The following is a 19,996-nucleotide window of genomic DNA, read 5'->3' as shown; positions in this document are numbered from 1 at the left end:
CCAGAAGACTTCATCACATGACTGAACCACTACAAATACCTGCAACAAATGCCTTAAATGTATCTTGTGTTTATCAATTGCAGAATGAAACACTTCAGTTGCTTTCATACATGTTCAAAACTTCATATCCTACATCATTAATCAATTCAATGTTCTTGTATTGTGAATAAGTCTCTCTACACAGTTTAGAAGGCATTATACCTATATGACAGCCCTATATATTACATAACGTGTACTGTATATTAATGTTAACATGATCCAGTTTGACAAACAGAAAAACCATTTAAATAAACCATAATGAAGGGGGGAAATAAAGACATGGAATGAAGGGATGAAGGTTGGAGGAGTGAGTGTGGATTACTCACAGATATTTCACTGTCCACACCAGGATACATCTACAACATCAGCACAGACAGGGATGAGGAAGAGGAGAGGAAGAGAAGGAGAGAAATAAATGCAAGGGAGAGAGTGAGAAGAGGAAGAGTAATACAAGTATGAGAAAGAGGAGAGCAAGAGATGTGAGATCAAGATGATGAAGAGGAAGAGAAAAGGGGGGGAAGAATGGAAAAGGAGAAAGGAGGATGAGTGGAAGAGGAGGGAGCAGAGGTAGAGGAGGAAGAAGAGTAATGGATGAAGAAAAGGAAGAGTGTAAGAAGTTTAAGAGGAAAAGGGAAAGTGGAAGGGAATGAAAGTGGACAATTAGGTGGAAGAGGGAGAGAAGGGGGGAAAGAGGAAGCAGAGGGAGAGAATTAAGAGGAAGAAGAGTAAAGGATGAAGAAAGAGAATGAAGTTAAGAGGTAAAGCGAAAGAGAAAAAGAGGAAGAGAAGTGGTAGAAAAGAAGATGAAGAGAGCGCATAAGAAGTTGAATAAAGAGGAGGAAAAAGAAAGCAGAGTGAGAGGAGGAGGAGGAGGAAGAACAGTAATGACGAAGAAAAGGGAGAGAGAAATTAAAGAGGAAATGAGAAGAGGAAGAGGGAGGGAGTAAGATGAGGAAGCAGAGAGGAAGCAGCATGAAGAGGAAGAAGAGTAATGAAGAGGAAGAAGAGTAAGAAGTTAGAGGAAGAGAGGAGGAGTTGGGAAAGAGAGAGAAAGAGGAAGATGAGTAATGGATCAAGAAATGGAAGAGAGAGTAATAAGTCAAGAGGGAGTAGAAGAGAAAGAGGAAGATAAAAAGAATAGAGGATGTGAGGTGGAAAAGAGGAGAAAGAGGAAGAGAAGGAAGTGGGAAGGAGGGAGTAAGATGATGAAGAGGACAAGAGGAAGTAAAGGAAGAGAAGAGGAAGCAGCGTGAGAGGAAGAGGGAGAGAATGAAGAGATAAGAGTAATAAATGAAGAAGAGGAAGAATAGAAATGGATAAAGATAAGGAGAGTACGAAGTTAGAGGAAAAGAAAGAAAGAAAGGAGGAAAAGAAAAGAGGAAGATGAGTTGGGAAAGAGACAGAAAGAGGAAGAAGAGTAATGGATAAAGTAAAGGTAGAGAAAAAGTTAGAGGAAAGGAGAAAGAGAAGAGGACAAGAAGAGAGGAAGATGAGTTGGAAAAGAGAAAGGAGGAAGAAAAGAGGAAGCAGAGGGAGAGGAGGAAGATGAGTAATGGATCAAGAAATGGAAGAGTAAGAAGTCAAAGAAGAAAAAGTAAAGAGAAAGAAAGAGGAAGATGATAAAAAGAATAGAGGATGGTGAGGTGGAAGAGAGGAAGAAGAGAGAAAGGAAGAGAAGGAAGTGGGAGGGAGTCAGATGTTGAAGAGGACAAGAGGAAGTAAAGGAAGAGAGGATTAGGAGAAGAGGAAGAAAGAGAGGAAGGAAAATAAAAAAGAAAGGGGTTAAGACGAGAAAGATGTTGAAGAGGAAGATGATGACAAGAGGAAGCAGCATGAGAGGAAGAGGAAAAGAATGAAGAGGAAGAAGAGTAATGGATAAAGAAAAGGAAAAGAGAGTAATAAGTCAAAGAGGAAAAAGGAAAGAGGGAGTGAGAAAGAAAGAGTAAGGAGGAAGATAAAAAAATAGAGGATGGTGAGGTGGAAAAGAGGAAGAGGAAGTAAAGGAAGAGAAGAGGAAAAGGGATGGAAGAGTGAGAAGAGGAAAAAGTTAGAGTAAAAGAGAAAGAAAGAAGGAAAAGTATAGAGGAAGATTTTGTGGAAAAGAGGAAGCAAAGGGAGAGAAGAAAGAGGAAGAAGAGTAATGGATCAAGAAAAGGAGAAAGAGAAGAGGAATAAGGAAAAGAAAAGAATAGAGGAAGATGAGGTGGAAAAGAGGAAGCATAGGAAGAGAAAGAGGAAGAAGAGTAACGGATCAAGAAATGGAGAGTAATAAGTCAAAGAGGAAAAAAGGAAAGAGCGAGTAGGAGAAAGAAAAAAGAATAGAGGATGGTGAGGTGGAAAAGAGGAAGATGAGGACAAGAGGAAGTAAAGGAAGAGAAGACGAAGCAGCGTGAGAGGAAGAGAAGAGGAAGAAAGAGAGGAAGGAAAATAAAAAAGAATAGGGGTTAAGATGAGAAAGAGGTGGAAGTGGGAGGAAGATGTTTAAGAGGAAGATGAGGACAAGAGGAAGCAGCGTGAGAGGAAGAGGAAAAGGGATGGAAGAGGGAGAGAAGAGGAGGATAAGAGAGGGACAGGAGGAGGAAAAACAAAATGGAAATGAAGCGACAACAACGGAAAAAAAATATAAAATAATGAAAAGGTAGAAAAATACAGGAAGAGACAGAAAGAACGAAAGAAAGAAAGAAAGAGAGTTTCCATTGAATACGGGTTAAAAAGCCTAGAACGGAGCTTTTATACACTTCCGGGTTTGTAAATGGTTCATTGTCGAAGGAAGTGAAAGTGACCCTTAAATTTAAGGTCAGATAAGTTCATAACTGATGCTGTAACGCACTCGGGTCAACCAGTGCTCTTAGCGCAAAGCATTCTGGGTAGCATGGGGGAACGTGATCGGGGCCAGAACTACAATGAATCCTTTACGTTGAGGATTTCAATCTGAAGACAGATTTGATTTTGTTTACCATTTTTGGACTTATTTTATAGGTCTCTCTCTTTCTAACTATATGTGCAAACATCCTCTATTGTTGTCTTACGTTGATGATGGAGTCTTTGAACTTGATGTGGAGTCTATAGTTGGAGATCGCAATGATGGCATCGTCTGCATGACCCAAAAACTCCACCCACTCGCCCTGAAGGATGGGGAACGGAACCTGGAGAGAGAGAGAGAGAGAGAACACAGCGTTTAATGTTTATAATGGGCTTTATTGGATAGGTGGGTCGAGAGAGGCTAGATATGTAGCTAGAGAGAAAGAAATGGGATCGGGAAATGATGGGAGGCCAGACTTGATCCTGTGCCCATTTGGAAACACCAGAGCTTCTATGCGTCCCGAGCACACACCCAGCTGTTGCGCCACAACAGCACGACTCCAACTGTGGGCCCGGATCGGTACGGAACAATACCGTAACGATAATCGTTTAGCCCATTGGTGAAAAGTTCCTGCCTCAAATGTATTCCTCCCATGATGCCATCTGTGCCAGTAGTTTGGGAGCTGGCACACTAGCTCGGGGGTAAACAGGATCTGTTGGGCAGACCCCTGGAGACCAGTTGGCACGGCTTTGGAAAATAGGCGGCATGAGAGATCGCTGGCTCTTTAAAAACTCAAACACTGGAGCAGTTCAGACAGTTCTTGTATGAAGTTTGCCTTTAAATGCAACAGGCTTCAAAACAAAGTGAACAAGGCATCGTCTGTCTGCGTATCTAAAAATAAATGTACACTGTGTCGCATTCACACACACACGGTGGCAGGGCTGCCATGCAAGGTGCTAGTCTGCCATTGGAGCAACACACACACACCCCAATGGTGGCAGAGCTGCCATGCAAGGTGCTTGCCTGCCATTGGGAGCAACACACACGCCAATGGTGGCAGAGCTGCCATGCAAGGTGCTAGTCTGCCATTGGGAGCAACACACACGCCAATGGTGGCAGAGCTGCCATGCAAGGTGCTAGTCTGCCATTGGGAGCAACACACACACCAATGGTGGCAGGGCTGCCATGCAAGGTGCTAGTCTGCCATTGGGAGCAACACACACACCAACGGTGGCAGGGCTGCCATGCAAGGTGCTAGTCTGCCATTGGGAGCAACACACACACCAACGGTGGCAGGGCTGCCATGCAAGGTGCTAGCTTGCCATTGGGAGCAACACACACACCAATGGTGGCAGGGCTGCCATGCAAGGTGCTAGTCTGCCATTGGGAGCAACTTGGGGCTCAGTGTCTTGCCCAAGGACACTTCGGCATGTGGAGTCATGCCAACCCTGCTATTAGTGGTCGACCCGCTCTACCACCTGAGCCAAAGCCGCCCCCAATAATACTCCATAATATAAGCGGCATATCAAAATAGACACTATTTACTTTCTGAATCATCCGTGCAGGTTATTCACGAAAATGACATCATGCTCCGCCTCCAAAACGTCTTTCCAGCTGACGTCATCAAGCCATCATATTATCCAACCACCTGTCAAATAAAGACACTTCACACCATCCAATTTCCAATGGGTTAAATCTTGCAATAGGACGATGTTATCGTATGTCGTCGATATCTTATAAATCTCCCGATGTCGATTTCGACACTCATTGACAAGCGATGATTGATGATATCGGTAAATGGCATAACCATGGATCTGGGTAGACACTGATGTATTAAACAGTAGCCCAGAGTGGTACATTTGCATGTGGACTCATTATACTCTGATTTATAACCGATTTATAATTTTTCCAAAATGCGTTCCACGTCTATTTTGGCCGCTGCCGGATTAACGGATAATTCCTTTTCCGATGACTCCAGATAATCAATCCGTTTATCAACATCTGCCACTCTTGTAACCAACTCGGTGCACTTTGCTACCATCGCCGCAATCGATCGTTCAATTCTGACTTCAACTGTACGACAAAATACTAAATTAGGTACAAACCTGTAGACTGTCGTCGTCTTTGACGAGATCTTTCTGGGGAAACAGATCCCTGGCCTGGATGTACTCCAGACTAGGCGGTCCCTCCTCACCCTGCAAAACAAACACACAATATTAGAAATGCAATTATAAAAATAATAGTTTTGGTTCAAAAACCTAATTGGACGATGCATGTTTGATACCGTAGTAAAATACAAACATATGAATGAGCATTACGGTAATTTTAACGCAATCGGTTGTCGCGCACGACACACGCTTGAGGCTTATTGCTACAACCATAGACTGTAAAAAAAGATGGACGACGCCCCTTCGCTCTTTTCCATCGGTGAGAACTGAAGCCGCCAGTGTTCCGATATGGCGCTGACATCTTGGGACTTGAGTCTGCGCAGTTGCGATTTCGGGACCAGACCTGCGCAGTAGTGAGCAGGAAGTAAAGCCGCGAAATCAAGGCCCCGCCCTCACTCTCGCTGAATCAATCGCAAGCACACGCCCCTGCACTTTTGACTTTTGACGGTGTGAAATAAATAATTATAGAAATGTAGATATTAAATTTAAAGCTCCAATCTCCTCAGTCCTCCGAAGATCCCAAAAAAAAGGTGGTTCAGTGACTACTTCGCTCAGAGAACCTGTCAATCACAGCTGTCAATCATGATGTCACAGCACTGTTTTTAGTTATTTGATGCTATAAAAACGAACTTATTTTGAAAACAAACACTTGAAATGACATCAACATGATAGAAACGACAGTAAATGACAGAAACTATCTTTGGAAAAAAGATATGTGAAGTGTAATTTAATTGTTTAGTTGGTCTCACGTCCCGTTGAATAACATGGGGAGGCGGGGTTTATGACCTATACTAGGACCAGCCACCGGGGGGGCGATCGAAATGTTTCGGCTTCACTTTTGAGGGCACACTTGGCTACAATGCACAGTGTTTATCTTGTAAACAACTTTTTATTTTGTCCATATCATCTTAATTGATATGGACAAAGACGCATAGTGACAATTCAATTTTAATAATTTTTTTTTGAATTTTCCTGAAAATGTTATTGCTGAAAAGATAATGCACTAACAATGTTTTTATAGTCAACTAAAACATTTTCATCAAAAGACAATTTTACACCGATCACACACCCTTTAATGCGGTTACATTGAATGCGTCGCATCTTTAATGCGGTTACATTGAATGCGTCGCATCTTTAATGCGGTTATACTGAATGCGTCATAACTTTGGTGCCGGTCTGAGCGGGTTCCGGAGGGCCGGCTGCGAAATGGGCGAATGGACCGCGATAAGCTGAAAAGAGCCGCATGTTATGCAGAACGGGCCACAAAACGGCGACACGTTATGCCAAAGGGGGCAGTGATATGCAATAAAGGACAGCAAAACCCGGCAACAACTGTTTGGGCCAGTTTCTATGTAAAATCCGAGCCTGGTTGGCACTGAAACATAATTGCAAAAAATGCACGCTACAAGCACACCTACATACCACTGACCGGGTCTTTGGACCAAACAAGGTCATTTTTCTCAATGTAGGATAATGTTTCAGGCTACGTGTTCACAGACATAATGTTTTGATTAAACATTGATCTGAAGAGACCTTGAGCCATCGTTCGCTGCATCACAGGACAGGGTGAAAGACCTGCGCCTGGCATCAGACACCAGTGAAGAAATATACCAGCTGGACACTCAAAACCAAAAATCACCCGACATGGGCAAACCTTTCTGACATTTCAAATGGGACAAGATATGCAACATAAACTCTACTTTAACATTGTCTGAAGAGCATCAGAGTAGCGTTCGTCCATGCAAACGTCGCCCGACACAATGAGAGGATGTTGTGGAATGTTTCCAGGATGCTTCCATGTAGTTGAAAGGGAAATCTGGGTGGCTGCTTATGGCCCAAGACAAAAACTAAAATCCCAGACTCCAAGTTTGAGCACTAGTAAGAGTAATGCTTGCCTGCTAAACACTTGAAGCGTAAAACAATCCAAGTAGACTTTAGCTTGAACTCTGCACCGGTTGTTGATTGAGATAAACAGAATGTTACACATTAAAATAACACACTGTTCCCCGAGCCTGATGTCAGTGAAACCTCTCATGAAATCAACAAACACACACTGTATATGAGTCCAAACTGTAGCCAAAACACACAACAAACATACAGACCCCGCTGGAGGTTTCATAACTTCCTTCCATTTCTTCAGCACTTTACACAAACATGGCAGTTTGGGCATGAATTGGCACACGTCCGGGATGTGTTAAAGTTTGTGGCCAAATGAAATGAGTTCGAACAAGAGAATAATTAATGCACATGAGCTGAAGACGGGACGATATGGTTCTCATGATTCGTTATACAATATGGAGGTTCACGATTCGATATAATCTCGATTCCATACAAAATATTACAGATTTTTATTTTTTCAGAAAAAATACTCATCAAAATAAAGTTATTTAATGCACAATATAAATGCTCAAAGTTTACATAAGAGTTTCTCTAAAGAAAAGATACAAATACATTTTCAAAAATCGTGCGCTTCATTCAGGCTGATCAGATGCAGAACAAACAATAAAACCGGTCCTGAAAAAAAGTGTAAATTTATATTTTAATAATGTGTTTCATCATTATAATCACATTTTAACTTTGTAAAAATACAAACATTCATATTAATTAATATCATGCAGAATGTTTGTATTTTTACTAAATTAAAATGTAATTATTATTCATTAATAACACGTAGAATTTTTGTATTTTTACTAAATTAAATGTGATTATTAATTAATATAATTTTGAATTTTTGTATTTTTACTAAATTAAATGTGATTATTAATTAATATAATTTTGAATTTTTGTATTTTTACAAAGTTTAAATGTGATTATTATTATTAAATAATATAATGCAGAATGTTTGAATTTTTAAAAGTTAATGTTATTAATATTATTTAATTAATATAGAATGTTTGTTTTGTAAAAATACAAACATTCTGCATGATATTAAATAATATTAATACAATTTTAACTTTGTATTTTTACTAAATTAAAATGTGATTAATTTAGAATGTTTGTCTTTTTACAAACATTCTACGTTAATTAATATTAATCACATTTTAACTTGGTAAAAATAAAATTCTAAATTATATTTATTAATAATCACATTTAATTTAGTAAAAATACAAAAATTCTAAATTATATTAATTAATATTAATCAGGTTTTAACTTTGTAAAAAGACAAACATTCTACGTTAATTAATTAATATTAATCCCATCTTAACTTTTAAAAATTCAAACATTCTGCATTATATTATTTAATAATAATAATCACATTTAAACTTTGTAAAAATACACAAATTCTACGTGTTATTAATAATAATCACATTTTAATTGAGTAAAAATACAAACATTCTGCATGATATTAATTAAAATTAAATCACAATTTAACTTTGTATTTTTACTAAATTAAAATGTGATTCATTTAGAATGTTTGTCTTTTTACAAAGTTAAAAGTTAGTAAAAATTCAACATTATATTAATGAATATTATATCATGAAATATGAGCTATCGCTGTTTGACATGTGCACAATTAACAAGTAATAACATTGAGTTTACATTCATTTGTATAAGAAACACTAATAAGGTTACTGTCACTTTAAGAGTTCAACGTGTGCCACACAGTGTTCCTGAACATCAACGAGAATCTCTCGGTTTCTTTAGCGCATCCATGCTGCATGATTAAAATTAATATTTCTTTATCTGAGTGTAAAGAACAGATGATATTAAGACCTCATCTCTGATGGACACACATTACACGGAGGAAACGGTTTAATCTCAAGCATGCATGCAAATGTGCTAATTGGCTACATTTAACCTTGTGTGACCCCACGGCCTCTATATGTGCTATACGCAACACATAATTGAAATGAATAAAAACCAACTGAATACTGTTCACAAGACTCTACGATCATTTAAGGGTTAAACTTCTGGTGCGCCAAGTCACGTGACACAACAGCATGACGTCGCCTACGGACGCAGGGCCAACAAAAGTGCCTCTGTAGGAAATCTTTAAGTTTTAAATTGAAACCTGTTTGGTTGTAAAGAGTCTCCAGTTTCGTTTGAAGGAGTGGTGGTGGCGTAGTGGACTAAAGCACATAACTGGTAATCAGAAGGTTGCTGGTTCCCCACAGCCACACCAGTGTGTCCTTGAGCAAGGCACTTAACTCCAGTGCTGTGGAGTGTATGTGCGTTTCCTTTATCATTAGGGGACAAAAAGAGGGCAAACGACCCAGACAGCGTCTATGACGTGTAACACCCACCCCTCGACCACCCTCAGACAGATGGAGAGAGGGCATCTCTGTTTCTCCAGATTCAAACCCGGCTGGCACAACATCAGCCGAGCCAGCTGTGCCACGGATAACTCACACACACTCCAGATGTCCTCCAAACACACAACTTTAAGATATTTTAGTCTTGAGCAGAAACAGAGCAGAAACCACCATAGATGCGGAGGCGGGCATGTGAATGATTGCCATACTCCTATACCATGGCATTTACACTGGCACTAACAAGCCATGGTTTGAAGTATCATACATGTCTGTCGCACAAACGTCATACATCAAAGGAAAGACAACCGAAGATTTGACAGTGTTCAGGATCAAAACATCATGTGTTTGGTGCCGCTGCGGAGACTGACGGCTCATTTGTGCATCTGGGCATGTGTGCCCGTCACAGCTTACCAAAATGACAATAGATGCCAACACCTGTCAGAGTGACATGACAGCAGAATGAACAGACAGTCGCTGACACCGAGAGAGAGAGAGATGCATATTCATCTAGGGCAGATTGACTTACAGGTACTTTTAATAATCTAGACTTTACACAATATTTTGCACCTACAACACTTTCACAAAAATGGCAATAAATATTGAATACTGAATATATGACATCATCTTTGCTATTCTTAAAAATTCTATAAAATAAATCTAATTTATCATAATTGCTACAAATGCTTAATTTTGCATTTTGATTCTGTAAAGGGGGTTCAATGGAAAAGGAGGCGGCGAGAACCGGCTTGACGATATAAATAGCAGTTTAATATAAAACTGAAACAAAACACACACACACACACACACACACACACACACACACACACACACACACACACACGTCAGACAGCTGCCCGTAAATCTCTCTGTCGCACTGCCGTCTCCGGTCGGACTTTATACCCCTAATTAGTCTGATTAGGGGTCGGCCCTCCGCCCTGCCACAGATTCCTAAATTTTTGAAGGAGTTTCAGTAAATAACAACAGAAGTCATTTAAGGTTACCTTTCCTATAGAACAGGTCTATACCTTGTACTTTTATTAAACAAACTAAATAGCCTAATATTATTTATTTTATTTACACGACGGCATGACATTTCTGTCTCACGTATGTCGGGGTTCCGCCCCGATGTGCGCACGCACACACACACACACACACACACACACACACACACACACACACACACACACACACAGACACGTGCACGCATGCACAGACGCGCACGCGCACCCACAGACAGACAGCCACGCGTGCACACAAACGCCGAGACACGTGCACCCACACGCGCAGAGACGCGCGCGCACGCAGACGAACCAGCAGGTTTGATCGAACCAGCAACCTCCTGATTACAAGTTATGTGCTGCTTCTCTCTGTAACACACACTTAGTGCACTTATTACAGGGACAACCACTCCGAAGCAACCTGGAGTTAAGTGCCTTACTCAAGGACACAATGATGGTGGCTTGACCAGCAACCTCCTGATTACCAGTGTTTTAGCCCACTACGCCTCCACCACCACTCCACTCGGTTTACAGAGTCTAGAGTAGTCACATAGACTGGTGAGATATCTCATGACACTTATTTCATTAATATATTTAAGGGATAAAAATCCCTTACAGCACCTTTAAGGTCACTTGTGTCTACCAACATCTTGCATTCGATTTTCTAGAAGATGCTTTTCTAACTTGGGAGGCATCAGAAAACTGCAATAAATTACAGTAGAATAGAGAAGACCAATCTCTCGGAGGTGCCCAATCCTTCAATCTCCACGAGCAATTCATCACTGAACCGATCTCTCTCTCTCTCTCTCTCTCTTTCAATCAGCGGAGAGAAATCAGAACTGCTGCGTTTGCGTTTTGCAGTGAGTGAAAAAGCTGCGACTAAAAGCGTGCTTGAAATACCCAAAAAGAAGAAGAGAGAGATATTTTGACACTCAGGAATAAACTAATACTCAAACCTCCATAAAAAGAGTCGCTCCGAGACATTAGATGCCCTTAATGAGGAGATGTATTCCTCTCTTCACGGGGATTGGTGGCAGACGTGATATAAAAAGCTCCAAGTGGCACGGGGAGTTTCAAACGGCTGCTCACACCGAACGCTGCATAGCTAAGAAAAGAAGTTCTTAAGAGAGTTGAAGGACATAAATGGGACACTGAAAGAGGCCAAAATGAAGATGAGAATACAAGTAAACATAGAACAATATGAAGTATTTTCAGTGCATCGGTGTTTAATAGTTAGGCCAGAATCATGCTCTACCAAAGTCCGCAAACGTAGTCGTGAATGCTTGGCTAATGCGTTGCAATGGCGCTCTGAACGTATGCTACTGCGTTACTGTGGTGGTGACAATCCTCAGTCGTCAAGAGTGTGCTAGTTACCTTTATATCTTATCCGATAGCTAGCTATGAACATGTCAACAGTTTAACTACCTCGTGAACTAGCTCCGCTATAACAGAGAGGACCAAAGACGATGGCGGTTTACGCTAACGCTCGCTATAAATGCCAAAAATGCAACGTATAATTGAATTCATCAAAAGCAATGTTCCATGTACATGAGCATCACTGAGCCGCAACGCAGACGTCATACAGAGCAGCTCCTGTCCGGAAGAGCGCGTTAAGCGCTTCTCTAGCGCTCTGATGCACGCACCGTTAGCAGAGGCTCGCGCAAAAATATAAACACGTTTTACGACTTGTGGGTTTAACCAGAGAGCATTAAAATGGGGGCCAGGGTAATTCAGTGGTAAACGACGCTGACTATCAAACCTGCAGTCGCTAGTTTGATTCCCAGGGCGTGCTGAGTGACTCCAGCCAGGTCTCCTTAGCAACCAGATTGGCCCGGTTGATAGGGAGGGTTGAGTCACATGGGGTAACCTCCTCGTGGTCGATATAATGTGGTTTCTTCTCGGTGGGGCGCGCGTTGCTGCCGCGGTGGATGACGTGAAGCGCTATGTCTCCATGGCAACGCGCTCAATAAATCATGTGATAAAATGCGCGGGTTGACTGTCTCAGACACGGAGGCAACTGGGATTCGTCCTCCGCCACCCAGATTGGAGGCGAGTCACGACGCCACCGTGAGGACTTAAGGGCGCATTGGGATTTCGGCATTCCAAATTTTAAAAAAAAACAAAAAACAATAATAATAAAAAAATTTAAATAAAAAAAGAATGTGTAAATGTTAAATTTACCAAAACTAAAAGTTGAACTATTTAGTATTTAAGTATTTAGAAATATTTTGATATTTGATACAAGTTATTAAAGCCTTAAAAAGGAAATCATATCACCATTTTATTATTTGATTTATATATTTAAAAGGCAAATATGTACAAAATTATCCCCTTAAAACTCTATTTCGCGCTAAAGTTTATGCTAGTTAGTCTCCGTTTACACACGTCAGGTATGTGAGGAATCATTTGAAAGCTTATAATCTGAACTTTTCAGAGATACCCATCACTTCTGCATTGATGTTACTTAAAATAACTAATGGCCTTAAAACCGTCGCGTAAAAATTAGCACCCCCTAGAGGTAAAGGGATAGAAATATTTATATGAAAATAAATAGTCCTTCACATAGCACATGTCACATATCTAATGAAAGCTCTGAATCTCAGGAAGGTGACTGTACAGTTTATTTAGTTGCACTAATACCACAGTTCAAAAGATTTTTAAAATAATCATAAGTGAAACATGATTTCTGTAAGTCATCAAATACAAACGTCTCTTTTATGCTGATAACTGCTGATGTAATCCCCAGGTGGCCAAAAATTGCATATCTGCTTTTAACTTAAGAATTAAGTTTAAGATTATATCTTAGATGTCCAGAACAAAACATGGTGTCCAGCAGGAAAAGCATGCAAAACAAATCAGAAATATACTTTATCGACTGCTAATGATAACATTTTATATATCAGGAAAATCACAGATATTCAATGTAATAATGAGGGTGTTGCGTGAACTGAAAATTAGACCGAATGTCTATGGATGAGCACAACTGAGGGCTAAAATGCGATAGAGCGCCCCCTACATTCAGATCTGTATATTGCGACGGAACGTTTTTTTTTTCGTGTTTTCTGCCACCTAGTGGCAGAGTGAGGTAGAGTAAACCGGACCAGAATAACATGTTTACAAAGTTAGGACAACAACAACAACAAATTTTGTTGATCATAAAATTTGAAACACAACATTTATGAATAATTGAGAGTTATTTTATTGGGGGGTTTCTGAAAAATGAGACAATCATCAGCCAAATGTTATAATCGTCACAGGACAAACATTTCACCATGTATAACACCATTCTCATTTGGTGTTGCACTGAAAAATGAACAGCATATGGGTTGGAACAACACGAGGGTGAGTAAATAATGCCTGATTTTATCGCGTCACATGTGCACCTCTTTTCAGAATTACATTTACATACATTTATGCACTTGGCAGACGCTTTTAATCAAAGCGACTTATGGTGCACTCAGTGTATCCAATTCTATCAGCGTTACAACAAGTATGAAATTATTCCGAGAGATTTTCAGACGGATTAATTCATTCAAACGACCGTCCACAGTAATCCATTTGGGGAAAGTGCATGAGATAGGTTGACTTTGGTCTGAATACTTGTGAGAGCCATCCAGTAATAATCTCAAAGCTCAAACATGCATTCACACACACATTAATGAGGAGTCTGGTTGCCATGGATACCGCCTTGGGCCCCTTTCATTCGTCTAGATTGGAATTCCGTCTCCAGTAACTCAACGCATGTCCGTGGAAAGAAATAGGAAGTTCTCTTTTTCATAAAAGGCTTTGTTTGGGGGATTACAGACAGTCTCGGATTATTTAATAGGTCCTGCATCGGATTAACACGATGACTGAATACCAGCAACTCTAGATAATAATATATTGGAGGTGTTACAAGGCCTTTTTTGCCATAGGAATTGCAGGTAAAAAGGACAGAAAATGAAAAAAAAAAATTGCTAAAATGTAGATAAAATTAAGATTTAGCGCATGTACACACCACACACACACACACACACTTATAAAATGCTTGATTTACCCTGACAAAATAATAAAATCATAGTACACGCAGCGTGTATGTGAGAGAGTGTGCATGTATGTGAGTGCGCGTGCGTGCATGTGTGTGTGTGTGTGTGTGTGAGAGAGAGAGAGAGTGTGTGTGAGTGCGTGTGAGTGTGTGTGAGAGTGTGCGTGTATGTGAGTGTGCGCGCAAGAGTGTATGTGTGTGCAAGTGTGCGTGTGAGAGAGTGCGTGTATGTGAGTGCGTGCGAGTGTGTGTGTGAGAGAGTGTGCGCGTGTATGTGTGTGTGTGTGTGTGTGTGTGTGTGTGCGCGCGCACACGCATGTGCGGGTGTGTGTGTGCGCCCGTGTGTGTGCGAGAGAGAGTGTGTGTGTCAAGAATACAAAGTTTTCTCAGGGTTACAGCATATGGCCTGAACAAAATGCTCCTTTACATAAAAAAATCAAATAAATAAACAATAAACAACATTAAACTTCAGTCTTGAGGGTCTAGCGGGGTTTTCTCTGTTTTAAGTTTTTTTGTCAACATGAACAAAATAAACACCTGCATGTTTGTTACACACATGACTTTGATTTGGTGGACAAGAAATATTAATAAAAAATTATTCTGCACTTTTTTAAAGGTTTTCAGCTTGCCTCTGGACGGACACCACATGACATTTTTGACCCACATGAAAATAAATATTATTTGTCAAAATATGAATAACTACAGTCTTGACCGACACATAATGGGTATCTTTAAAAGCTTAGAAGCTCTACTTTACAATGCATGTAGGTACAGTGATGTGAAAAAGTATTTGCCCCTTCCAGATTTCTTCTATTTTTGTGCATTTTCATGATAAATTATTCTAGCTCTTCAGACGAGATAACAAAACTAAGGCAACTTGAGTAAACACAAAACATATATTTTTTTGTCATAGTGTGCTACTAGGAGACATTTTAGCCAACTTCATGCAGCTGTAAAAGTTGCATTTAGGTGTTGATTTGATTGAGGCAGACTGGCAGTAATCAGGTCTGGGTGTGTCTCGTCCAGTTGAACCCCATTATGAATAGTTTCATAGATTTGGGGATTTAGTAACTAAGGGGGCACATATTTTTTCCACACATGCCCGGTTGGTATTGGATAACGTTTTTGCTTCAATAAATAACATTATCATTTAAAAACTGAATTGTGTTTACTCAGATTGCCTTTGGTTTATGTCAGATTTTGTTGAAAAATAATTGTATGCGATACACAAAAACAGAAGAAATCAGGATAGGGGCAAATATATGTTCACATCACTGCAAGTATCGTTTTAAAGCTTAGAAGCTCTACTTTACAATCCAAATGACCAAAACTGAACAAGTGCTTTTGAAAGGTATAGATAAATCAGAATTTTTCCATTTTGATATTTTATTAATTTTGCACCGTACATATTGCAATCGGTAAAAATATCAAACTGATCAAATATTCATGTGTCACATGTTGTTGGAAAGCTCTCAAAGAGTAAAATACAACCAGTCTATTTGTTTTACTCACAGACACAAATATAGCGAGTAATAGCTAATTATGTCTTTGACAATTATGTTGGTGTTGCTTAAATGCCGCGTTTTTGTTTGTAACTTAACGAAAAATAAACGGAACATAAAACATCACATATCATTATTTAGAGGAGGTGATCATCTTTCAATCGAGTCCACACACAAGATAATCAGATGTATAGATCATTAGATAATCCACATGAAGCACAATGTTACATATGACCACTAGGAGATGGCGCCAAATACATGACACAGACTCAATGATGTCTCAAATGACACAGAATGAAACTCAATGTACATATTATCGCAATCAGTAAATACATCAAACTGATCAAATAGTCACGTGTCATATGTTGTTGGAAAGCTCTTAATGAGTAAAATACAACCAGCCTATTTGTTTTACTCACAGATACAAATATGGCGAGTAACAGCTAAATATATGTCTTTGACAATTATGTTTGTGTTGCTTAAATGCCACTTTTTCACTTATATCTTCACGATACATAAAACGTCACATATCATTATTTAGAGTCAGTGATCATCTTTCAATCGAGTCCACACACAAGATAATCAGATGTATAGATCATTAGATAATCCACATGAAGCACAATGTTACATATGACCACCAGGAGATGGCGCCAAATACATGACACAGACTCAATGATGACTCAAATGACACAGAATGAAACTCATTCTGTGAAATCTCATGACTAAAATCATGTCTGCATGCTATGCAAACCTTTAGTCATTGTTGTGTTTGCATGTGTAATTAGTTCTTATGTACAATTATTATCTTTTAAGTTGCATATTTGTATGTATTTGGGAATAATGGAATAGATCTGGGAAAAAGAGGAGGGTCACTTCTTTCACCTCTAAACAAGTTAGCTGGTTTTCAGATGACTTAAGAGCTCAAATCCACTGAGGAACAGAAATGAAGAACAAATAAAGAAACGAGGAGGGAGTTCTCGGAGGTACTGAATATTTCAGGGAGGAATATTTGAAGAGATCAGAGGCGGCAGCAGGGCACAGCGAGAACATGCATGTAAAAAAAGAAATAAAACTGGGATATCTGAGGTGGGAAAGGTCACAGCTCAACTAATAACCGCTTAATGGTTTAACACTTTAAATACATGTGCAAATACCCCCAGACAGGCCCTTCAGCGCAGTGATTGAAGATCTACACCATTGCCCTACAGTGTCCTTCAACTCAGGAGAGACGAGCATTCTCACTTATATATATATATATATGCATGTATGTGTGTGTGTGTGTGTGTGTGTGTGTGTGTGTGTGTGTGTGTGGTCGATGGCATATGCTTTTGTTGAAGCCATCAGTCTGCATTATTTTAACCCTATAACGCCGTTTCACTCCGTTCAAACTGATGAGCCAAACAAGCTACAGTATGAGTCACATGATTATGGCACCATCTAGTGGTTATTTGTGAACAAAAATGTGGTTTCAATGTTTTTATCGATTATATAAAAGTGAAAAGTGACACTTAAGCTGCGTACACACTGCCAGTGACTCTGTCGCTGCAGGTCGCCAGTGGCTGGCGGTGAAGTCGCTAGTGGGTGTTCCCACTACTGGTTGCCTAGTAACGTTTATAAATGACATTCCATTGCTGTTGACAGCGAATCAGTTTTCTTGCCGCCAAAAACAAACATTTTGGAGGGAAAAGACTAAATATAAATGGAATCGGTACATAAAATGCGTTAAATCAAAGATGAGCGAGAAACAAGGCGTGTTCTTTGCCATAGCGGCGGTTTATCTGCGGCGAAAACGCAAACGCCGGTCTGTCTGGGTCCACAAAACCATTAAATCTCGGAGTCAGCACGGCGAGTACCACCGGCTGGTGCAAGAGCTGCGGCTGGATATACCATATCCATATCATAGAGCACTGGAACATTGCTAACAGCAAGAATTAGCCTTTCATCCATCTTTCCATTACTGCAGGAGCTGAGAGAGAGAGAGAGAGAGAGAGAGAGAGAAGGATCACATGAGCTCTCCCGTCTTCTCTCCTATTGGCTGTCGCTTCCGTTAGTCGCTCTTCATTTGAATAAAGTTGAACTTGTCTCAACTTTGTCGTCACGTCGCTGGACACGCCCACATCTAGTCGCCAACAGTCGCGACAGGCTCGTGTCGCCGGAAGTCGCTGTGCTCTCATTGAAAATGAATGGGATGGAGTCGGAGTCTCGCGCGATGTCGTTGGCAGTGTGTACGCAGCTATATGTTGGGATAAACAACAGCTTATTTTAATAAAGTAAAAGTGACAGTAAATGATATTGTTACTGGTATTTTAAAATGAGTATTTGCTGAATATAAGCAACTTGTGCTTGGTTGAAATTTTGTATATTATTTTATTGAAAACTCCCTTTTGAAATCCATGTATTCAAATCTCTCAATCACCATGACAACCAGTACCGCCGCTCCCTACACGCATACTACGCAGTCTGTGTAGGGCACCAACTCCCTAGGGGGGCACCATCTTACTCTAGGAGGGCACAGAAAGTCCACCGGCTGCCCTTACTGGCACGTTACACGCTATTCAATGACACCGAAACAGTTGCGGATCACAGACGATCGCGTCGCACTCGTATCACGCGCACCACCCCCTCTAACATTTGGTACCTCTGAAAAGCCCAGAGAGTCTTCTGATAATACCCCAAAATGTACCACTGTAGAAAAACTTAAATAGCAAACGTTCAACACAGAAACGAATTACTGGGCCTCAGGAGGATAATGACCTTTAAAGCCTAATGCATCAAATACGATACAGAAAAAAAAAAAAATATAGCTTTTTCTAAACTGTGTTTATAGTTTGTATAATGGCACTAAAAACAGTTTAAATGTCAAAAAATAAATAATTTTCTGATAATTCTTTCATAAGTCAGATTTAAAAGGGTTAATAATCCTGCAATTTAAATGTAAATTTTCTGATAATCCAGTTACTTATTTAAACTAAATTAAACTAACTAGCTTATAACAAGTTAAATTGAGAAGTTGCTTAAAACGAAGCCCTGTATAATTAGGATTATTAGACACACCAGAATGTAATAGAACGCACTGGAGGTTTCTAAATGCATTTTAAGCGATTTATTTAATTACTTTTCAAAGCCAAAATATATATGCATATATGTGTGTGTGTGTAGTGTGTGTGTTGGATAAACTAGTCAGTTATAGGACATTGAGTTTCTCTTTCTAGATCAATCAATAAATTGGAAACGTGTCGCCGTACTAATGCATACGTGTAAATCACCCAAAATCCTGATGGACCAATAGGTCATCTCGTACACCTTGAGCCAACCAGACCCAAACAAAAAAACGTTCAATCATCTCTCAGGAGTCCACTCAACCCAACACTGCCTCAATGTCAAGACAGAGACAGGAAAATGCAGAATAAGCACTTTAATCCACCTATTTGTCTTAATGTTTTATAACCGACTCTGGAAGAGACACTCGACACAAAAGCCATGTGCTCTTTATAAACGCAACAGATTAACAAAACCGCCGGGTTGGGGGGTCAGGTCTGCAACCTGACCCGCATCGACATGCCCCATGTTTGATTCCTGTGCCACGTCCTAGCCGCGACACGGCATGTTGCTTCTTGTGCGGTGTGCGAACGCCTTTAAAATAAGCTAACTTCACTTTAACAAACTTTGCTTTTTTTACTGAAAATTATTTATGAACCATATTTAATTATAATAATAATAATAATATATATATTTTTTACATTAATTTAATTCAGTAGCGGTTTGGGTCTGGGTAGCTCAGTGGTAAAGACGCTGGCAACCACCCCTGGAGTTCGCCAGTTCGAATCCAGGACATGCTGAGCGACTCCAGCCGAGTCTCCTTAGCAACCAAATTGCCCGGTTTCTAGGGAGGGTAGTCACATGGGGTAACCTCCTCGTGATCGCTATAAAGTGGTTCGTTATCGGTGGGGCACATGGTGAGTTGAGCCCGGATGCAAAGTTTGTTAAAGTGAAGTTAGCTTATTTTAAAGGCGTTCGCACACCGCACAAGAAGCAACATGCCGTGTCGCGGCTAGGACGTGGCACAGGAATCAAACATGGGGCATGTCGATACGGGTCAGGTTGCAGACCTGACCCCCCAAAAAATACAAATAATTAATTTCACTTATGCATCATGTCATATTTAACTTTCAGTTTAATTGGCGTGAAGCCTCCACGTGTGATATGTCT

The 19,996-nt window shown here is 40.1% G+C and overlaps 1 protein-coding gene across 5 annotated transcripts in view; it reads right to left on the bottom strand.

Annotated features, from left to right (window-relative positions):
* The window catches only part of LOC127631736 (myotubularin-related protein 4-like), a 68,363-nt gene that overhangs the window by 20,918 nt on the left and 27,449 nt on the right, over positions 1-19,996 (bottom strand). For 4 of the 5 annotated variants that reach the window (XR_007969009.1, XM_052110043.1, XM_052110026.1 and 1 more), the window contains exons 3-5: positions 4,948-5,037; positions 3,069-3,185; positions 366-395 (exon numbers count right to left, since the gene is read on the bottom strand). Coding sequence is in view for 4 of the 5 variants with exons in the window: in XM_052110043.1 (XP_051966003.1) it covers positions 366-395; positions 3,069-3,185; positions 4,948-5,037 (237 nt within the window). In the remaining variant the exon portion in view is untranslated. The remainder of the gene's footprint in view (positions 1-365; positions 396-3,068; positions 3,186-4,947; positions 5,038-19,996) is intronic. The other variant, XM_052110046.1, reaches the window with a different exon arrangement.

This window comes from Xyrauchen texanus, chromosome 3, assembly GCF_025860055.1.
Source record: "Xyrauchen texanus isolate HMW12.3.18 chromosome 3, RBS_HiC_50CHRs, whole genome shotgun sequence".
Taxonomy (NCBI): Eukaryota; Metazoa; Chordata; class Actinopteri; order Cypriniformes; family Catostomidae; genus Xyrauchen; species Xyrauchen texanus.
Note: the sequence above shows the minus strand (reverse complement) of the source record. Positions and strands in the feature narration are given on the sequence as shown.